The sequence below is a fragment of the Paralichthys olivaceus genome, chromosome 12, assembly GCF_024713975.1.
Source record: "Paralichthys olivaceus isolate ysfri-2021 chromosome 12, ASM2471397v2, whole genome shotgun sequence".
Taxonomy (NCBI): Eukaryota; Metazoa; Chordata; class Actinopteri; order Pleuronectiformes; family Paralichthyidae; genus Paralichthys; species Paralichthys olivaceus.
In genome coordinates this window covers 13,477,895-13,486,243 of record NC_091104.1, presented here as the reverse complement: position 1 = coordinate 13,486,243, position 8,349 = coordinate 13,477,895, and the positions used below count along the sequence as shown (strand labels likewise).

Sequence of the window (8,349 nt, the reverse complement as noted above, 5' to 3'; positions counted from 1 at the left end):
GAGCTGCCACACGCTGAGAAGAGCCTGCTCCTGTTTCCAGCTCCGTCTCCAAGGGAACCGGCAAAAGCCCACCAATCACATCGCTCGGCGCAGGCAAGCGGGCAATTCAATTTCTTAAAGCTGCAGTGTCCGTTTTCATGAGGGGGCGTTGGGGGGGAGAAAGTTCACCAGAGAGAGCACCATTTGAAACAGGAAAGCACCTCGACACTGCAGTTTACAAGTTTTCCTTTTTTCCTTTTTATTAAATGTGAATTCACATGTTAGTTTGAGCTCATCCATTTCAGAGGATCCGCCTACATACAAAATAGGCATCACTCTGTCATCACATCCTTTTCAAACGCAACACATAACACATCTGTGTACATATATTCACAAACTGAAAGGACAGTCGATGGTGGTAGGTACTTATTTATTAAAAGATGAGTCAAAGACAGATTCACACTTGGAATGTGAAGTAACTACTGCCCAGAACTTCCAACAAAACGTCTTGGCATATAATTAGGTCATATTCCAAAACCTTTTTATCAAACAGACTTCATATGTAAGACCCACATAAAAATAAACAATATCTGCTTTTTTTTAAGTGCAAGAAATAAAAAATACAGGTTTATGGTTAATGTTTTAAAAAAAGAAGGCAGTCTTCAGTTTTAAAATAAAGTTTCATTTCATGAAACAGGACTATGGAATGTTCTTTTTTGCTTGCCTGTTAAACTAATGCCAGACCACCACTCTTATCAGACTATGCCCTTTTGCAGAACTCTTTGTGTTTTCCCCAAATTTCTTTTTCAGTCGGATTCAAACTGTTTGGTGTCACTTATACCCATCGCCCCAAATCGCATGTGTCAAATAACATTCAATTGGTTATATTTATCAGTTTCTGTACGTATGCATCACACCATGAGGCCATATTTAATTATTTTGTATCAGTTCCAGCTGATTTGTTTATTTTTTTCTGCCCGGACAGGCTTCAGCATCATAACATGAAATGATGTTGACAGTGCACAAGTCTGTTTTTCCATCACTTGCTACAATTGTTGATGGTCTGTATCTTAAGAGTATATATTGCACAAAAAAATGAGAGGGGGGAAAAACAGTATGTGCCATAAAAAATACCAAAATCCAGTTTCACACCTGCGATTGGGACCCATCCACATATCACGAGTATGATATACATAAACTCCTAACTTTACTATATTACAGTACATATACAATCTTGAAACTAGTTCCAGCTCTGAGGTATGTGTTCCCCATGATGCCATTGTATCGTCTACAAATACTCAACAAATCTGCTCTACAACTGTACAAAAACCTAGTTTAAAATCACAAGGCATTTTTGATGCAAGTTTTAATTTAACTTAATCCTTAAAACCAGGACTCCCTTGCATGCGTAAAAACAAAGGATAAAGGGAAGAAGTGCCTGAAACTCACTGAAAGCACAGTAAGAACATTCCCTTTGAACTGTACAAAAATATGCCTGAAAATATCTTACTTTTCTTTTAAAAAGATGAGGTCTGTTATGTATCAAAATGTTCCCCTCCACACCTGTACTCTGCAGAGGTTTAGGCTGCGTAATTTGTCCAAACCCAGGAGGTAAAACGGAATCAGTTACAAAAAGAACAGAGAAAACAAACATTTTGCGGCATTTAGAAATTACATAAACCGTTGTAAAGTAACATCCTGAACAATTGTCAGTTCACAGATTTGCTTCGAGTCAGTCCACAGTCCGTTTTCAGCTCCCTGCAGTTTTTTTTTAGTTTTAAGAGGATAAGATGCATAGAAGTTCACGTTTTTCCCTTTGTGGTCCGTTTAAACTGAACAGTAAATGCAGACCTACTTGAGGGAAAAAATCCATAAAAACCCTGTCATGCTGCCAGAAAAAATCGCCTGCAGACTTTGCTGTTGTTTTTATTTATGTTTTTTTTTTTTTGCTACCATCTTCATAAGCATCTCATTCCTCAAACCTCACCTCGCCTCCTGGTCCTCCACCTCCCTCCAGGACCCTTCAGAAAACCCACAGACAGGAGGAGGCAGGGCGGTAGGGACAACTTGACCAGGACACATATATAATTTCAACGCTCCCTTCTCTGTTATTACAAGAGGAACTTTTTTCCTCCCTCCATCTCTCTCTCTCTCTCTCTCTCTCTCTCACAGTTCAGTATGTGAAGACCAGGTCGGAAAAGTTCGCCTCCAGCCAGTCCCCGGCAATCATCTCACTGAGTTCAGGCGTGCAATAGTCTGGGAATTCAAAGTGAGAGCCCAGGCTGCCCTCGCTGAAAGAGTCCAGGTCCTTATCCACAAGAGACAGGGAGAGGTTTCCTGAATTGGGGTTGCCCAGCTCCGAGCCTGGGGCGCTGGGGGCGAAATTCAAACTAAAGTCAAACAGCAAATCGTCCGCGTCCTCGCCGGAAGAAGAGGAGCTGCTGCTGGATGAGGAGGAGGAGGAGGATGTGGAGACCGACCTGGAGGATGCTGGTGACACGGACGCAGCGTGCAACGCGCTCTGCTTGGTAATGTTTTTAATATTGTAAAACAGTCTGTTGTTGTTGTTCCGCACTTCTTCGTACATGCTCGTCCCCTCGGACTCCGCCGAGGAGCTCAAAGTTGGGCTCGCGGGAACTTTGGCTACATTGTACGGCCTCAGGCGCTCCTCGTCCCCGGTCTTAATCCCCATCCGGTAGTCCTCCTCGTAGTCGTCGTCGTCGTCCTCGTCCGTGAGCTCAATTTTCACCGCCTTCGCAACTTTGAAGCCGGTAAACACGCCGCAGTCGTCGCCGTAGCCGTGAGAGGACTTACTGGAGGCGCTCTTACTCTTTATCTTGGAGCACTTCTTGCTGGGGGTCTTTGTCATCTTTGCGCACTTCTCCGGAGACGGCGCCGATGACTTGGAGCTGTCGAGCTTTGGTTTTTTCTTGGGTCTGTACTTGTAGTCGGGGTAGTCGGCCATGTGTTTTAGCCGCAGCCGCTCGGCCTCTCTGATGAACGGGATCTTCTCGCTGTCCTTGAGCATCTTCCAGCGCTTCCCCAGGCGCTTGGAAATCTCCGCGTTGTGCATGTCCGGCGACTGCTCCATGATCTTTCTCCTCTCGATCTTGGACCACACCATGAACGCGTTCATGGGTCTCTTGATGTGGCCGGTGGCTGTCTTGCACCAGTCCGGGTTTATCGGCACGGGGCTGCATGCCATAAATTCACTCTCCTCTGAGTCCGTAGCCTCCCTGGACATGCTCCCGTCCGTCTCGCTGTTGTCTGTGTGCTGCACCATCGTGTCCTCCCCTGCTCCAAGTCACTTTGCGTCCGGACGCCGCAGTGTCTCACAGTCCCCCCCAAACACACTGCAAACACCGCTCAGCTCTCTGCGTAAAAGCGCCGGTTTCGTCCTCGCGTCCTCTGCGTAATGTGCGTCTCAGTCTCCTGCACTCTTTTTCCAGAGTTACAAACTGCCTTCTTAACTAGTTATCGGCTTTTTCATCTCCCTTGCGTCACACGCAGCCATCCAATCACGTCCCTTCCACTCCGCCCTGCAGACTCCATCCAAGACTCCCCTTAACCCTTTTTATTCCTCCCTCCCGTGCGCTCGTTGGAGAGGAGGTGGGGATTTGTGGTACACAGTGTCTGGGGCAACACGCCGGGCGAGACAGGCATATTAAACACACAGTTAGCACCGAGCGCTCCTGAGATGAACACCGCGCACCATAGCGCACACAGCATCAACGTTTATGTCCTTATTTTAGATTTGAAGAAAACAAGAATACGTGTAGCAGAGAAGTTTATTCTACAGCCAGACATCAGCTCAGATGTGTCTGGAGGAAAGGATGTAGACTCTGTGATTACTTGCTCCCCCCTATCACCATAGGTTGGATACTGAAGGTGGCGCTTGGACACTGTTGCAGGCGCCTGGATGCGTCTGAGCGTCTGCCTGCCTCACTGCCTGCCTCGCTGGCTGCTGTAGAGGGATACATTTAAGCAGCTGGTAATGTCTTTAGAGGAGGACTAGATGTCACCGTTAAGTTCAGTATAACCTCATGCATTCAACACCTATCTCTGAGTGGCCACGTGTTATCACATTCGTTTCCTTTTGCCATGATTTCCTTCCTGTCCTATTTGTTCCCAGGTCCACATGAGAATGAAGGAAATAGGTCAGTAGCACATTCTGCTTTAGAGATCTTGTTTATAGTGTGAGTGTGTGTTCCCAAAACACACCTGCAGCTTCTCTTATTACAGAATTCTGTTCCAAGGAAACATCCATGCACGCACGCACACACACACACACACACACAAACACACACACACACAGTGATTAATGTAATTGTGATAACACGTAAACTGCTATCTATATTTTTAAAAAACTATTTCCCTCATCAAAAACATAAACACATTCTATGATCTCTCCTCCTTTTTGGATTAAAGCCCATGTGGAACACAGCAACACATGCAGGCGAGGCAATAACACTCATTCAGATGGCTACATTTGGCTGTGTAGCCTTGAGTTGAGCCCATACAGCCAGGCACGGATGGAAGGCTCCCCGCTGAGTTTGCTGTGTCAAGAAGCAGTGTATGCATCTAGCTGGCGTCTCCTGCAGCCCCCCATCCTCCGCCCTCCTCCCCGCTGGCTCTGGGTGGTAGCCAGCAGTGCTATTGGAGGCTGGGGCGATAAGGCGTCCTGCTTTTTTCTCTCTCTCTCTGCTTCGTCCCCTAGAGGGCAATCACTTACCCTTTTGAAACCCTCCCCCCAACCCAGCCACCTTATTTTCCCCAGCTGGGGCTTAAGAAGTGTCTCTGATACAGAGAGAGGCAGCTAGAAAAGCAGAGAGAGGTGAGGAAGAGGGAAATAAAAAAGGGGGCACACAGGGGGAAAAGAAGACAAGGGTAAGGAGACGGGGGCAGTGTGAGGGAGAGAAACGCTGTGAGAGATAGAGGAACTCTTTGGCTTTCCATCCCTGGGAGAAGAGAGGCAGCCCTCTGTCTGCGTCTCCCTCTCAGACAGAGATAGGACTGAAATGCTTTATCATGACCACCCTGTGCTGATTAAGCCTTATCAGATATATGTGTTAGAGCAGGAGTCTCAGGAGGTTGGCACATGCACATGCATGTTTTACTGTCAGCATCTTTTTTTCCCCTGATGGATTCATTGGAGGGGAGTCTAATCATATGATCAGTGCATATGTGGGTGGAAGAGGTTATTTCAAATGAATTGATAGCATGATGTCATATATATATGCACACTTAACTGTATTTCTGAGTGGGATTCAAGGAAACTGCCCTTAAAATACAAAACATCTAAATCAATGTTTCATTCCATCCTGATTTGTCAATAACAGAAACTATTAAAACAATACTGATTAGTCGTATCGTACAAAGCGATACCTGCAGTGACAGTTTTTTTTTTCTTCGATGTGTCCCTTGTCTATTCATATCTCATCCTGGCCCCGCTCCAGCCAACCTTATCTCTTTATATGATGGTTTAATGCTGGACATGAATCACAGGACTGCTTAATGATGAGCATGCAGGGCGGTTGTCCTGCTCATTAGCATGGCTCATTATTGGCTGTGAATGAGGTGCTGGTGTCAGCCCATGCAGCCTATGAGTCATCTCAGGGAGGGTCTCATCGCCATTGCCTCTCACACACACACACACACACACAGAGATGCACCAGTAACACACACCCCCTCCTCCCCCACCCCACCCGGCTGCCTCATTCAGTGACTGGTGATCAGACTGAGGAGAGAGAGAGAGAGAGGGAGAGTTGTGGTGGGATACTGAAACATGTTGTGTTTTCATTTCATTTTCACTCTAGAGATTACACATGATTAAACAGTGAAAATCCAGAGAGCTGCATTATCACCGTGTGATTTTCTAATACCCGTTCGCTTTCCAATACCCCAAAGGCAGATGTTTTAGTGCGTATTGCTTATTTGCTGCTTTTCATGTCAGGGGAGAGGAGGGGACATTTTCATTCCAGAGCGATGGAGTGTTGAATTAAGTGATGGTTTTCATGCACAAACACTGAAAGAGCATTTCAGGAGAAACAATTCCCCTTTGCATTGCTTATCTAAAAGCCCCCCAAAGCAGCTGCTGCTCTCACAAAGGGCCAGTGAAGCGTTAGATCAATACTAACCCTGGCTGGAGGCTATCTGATGCTCAAAATGCATGGATCCATCTCCTCTGCATAGCCCTAAGACAGGTGTGGACTTCTAGAAGCCACTATCTGATGGCTTCACAATGGCTGCAGGGGGGGTGTGGGGGGGGGTAAAAGGCAGTGGTGAGGAAAAGGGTGTGTGGGTGTCGGGGGGGGGGGGGGGGTTGTTTTGGTAGCACATGAAAACGCAAATTAACTTCTCACTTGACAGACACATTCTTGAGTATCCTGTGTACTCGGGTTACGATGTTGATTGCCGTGCAGTGAATTGGTGATTTTCTAGGCCGTATAGTGGAGTCACTTTATGGTAATCTGGTGCTTTGCATAGAATTTATGTAACAAGTCCCATCAGTTTGCAAGTAGAAGGAGGTAAATCCAACCCTGCATGTCTCCTTCCATACAGACTTTAAGTCCTCTGTACCCAGGCTGTGGCTGGAGGTGAAAACCGATACCTGCTCATATACCTGGGGATTTATAGTTTTGTTGCCAGTCACTGCGGCCCATCTCGTTGTCTTAACTTGTGAGATGATTCTAAAATGAGCCGTGTCAGCTGCGGCGTGATTCGTTTCGCCGGGGCCGCCTGTCGCTCTGCTCTCATTCCTCAAAGATCATGCTCTGCTTCCTCTCTCTCTCTCTCTCTCTTTCAAGATAAGAAGAGCTTTCTACAATGAGGAAGGATTTCACAGCAGTTTGGAGGCTGTTGTTTTACAGCAAGTGTTTGGTGCCTCTGAGGCCATTTTATGCCTCGTTGTTGCTTTACATTCTCGACTCAATGCAAATGTATCTCCAGGGTGTCAGGTTCTTTGTTGACCTCCTTGATGTGGTCTCTGTCTCTCAAGGTCTGATGCTTAGCAGATACTTGAGACTGGAGTATCTTGTCGTGAATGTAAACAGATGATGCTTGAGGACTGTGCTGGAATGTTTGTCCCAGGGACACACAAATGCAATCCAGGGCCTTTGCTGCTGGTACTTCATGTACACTTGAACGTGTAACAGCCTTCTTCTTATTGAAAAGCAGCAAACATTATTCTGAGTTTACTTCATGCATCTGGTGCATTGAATTGTGTAGTTGTATATTTTTGCATTTAAAATGCAAACTGAGTTAAATTTCTATATGTTTTGTGATAAACAGTGGTGGGAACTAAGTAGTACATTCACTCAAGTACTGTGTTAAATTACAGTCTTCAGCTTCCTGTACTTGTACCTGAGTATTTCCTGTTTATGTTTCTTTGTATTTATTTTCCACAACATTACAGAGGCAAATATTGTAATTTATAGTCCCCCACATTCACATTATGTTTCAGTTCTGCCAAAGAGGTTATGTTTTGACCTCTGTCCTTTTTGTTTGTGAACAGGATTAAACAAACACTTCTTGACAGATTACCAGGAAACTTGGTGGAATGATGTGGGATGTATCAAGGAAGAACCCATTGAATTGAACCCATTAATTGGTGCAGATCCAGATCAGGGGGAGGATTCTGGATCTTTTTTAACATTGTGACATTGGACGTCTTTGTATATTTCCATGAATTTTTAAAAGCATAATCTGTGGATATTGATTAAGGCCTGTTTAGGGGGACTGATATTAGAGTGTGTGAAACTTGGGGTGGATCCAAATAAAATGTTGGATATAATGAATTTAAATGTGGTTTCATAAGGGTTTTTTTGGGCCTTGGTGGATGAATGTGCTCTACGTAGTGTAATTCTAGTTAGTTATTTTGAAGTCACAGATTACTTAATAAGATGCTGAATTGGACAAATTACATTGGATGGACTAACAGTAATAATCTGATAAAAGATAATAGTACATACCATTACCAGTCCCCCCAAATCCGGATCTGTACCAAAACGTAATGGGCTCCTCCTTTGGGTTCTGCTCCAGCCCTCCAATACATTTCATGAAAAACCGGTTGAGTAGTTTTCCATAATTCTGCATACAAACAAAAACAACCACACAAATAAACACAAGAGTGAAACATAACGTCCTCGGAGGAGGTTATAATATAACACAGCATTCATCATAATCAGTTTTAAATTTTGAAACCACACTTTTTTTGGATTTGAACATCTCATCCACTCGTGATGATTTGTTAAACTTCAATAGCCTCCTCAGTAAACCCCCTCAGCCAACCACAACCACTCCAGCACACACTAAACCCAGAGGGAGACTATAAACTTTGAGCGTGGCCAATGAGAAGCACAAGGACCAGTG

The 8,349-nt window shown here is 45.0% G+C and overlaps 2 protein-coding genes across 2 annotated transcripts in view; both read right to left on the bottom strand.

The window, feature by feature from the left end:
• Positions 1-213: 213 nt before the first annotated feature.
• On the bottom strand, positions 214-4,168 carry sox11a (SRY-box transcription factor 11a). Its single transcript, XM_020085132.2, has one exon. The coding sequence runs from the start codon at positions 3,260-3,262 to the stop codon at positions 2,153-2,155; it is 1,110 nt and encodes a 369-aa protein (XP_019940691.2). The 5' UTR covers positions 3,263-4,168; the 3' UTR covers positions 214-2,152.
• A 3,768-nt stretch (positions 4,169-7,936) lies between these two features.
• LOC109627918 (doublecortin domain-containing protein 2) overlaps positions 7,937-8,349 on the bottom strand; it is a 206,838-nt gene continuing 206,425 nt past the window's right edge. The window contains exon 13 of the mRNA XM_069535768.1: positions 7,937-8,067. Within this exon, the coding sequence (XP_069391869.1) occupies positions 7,952-8,067 (116 nt within the window). The 3' untranslated portion in view covers positions 7,937-7,951. The remainder of the gene's footprint in view (positions 8,068-8,349) is intronic.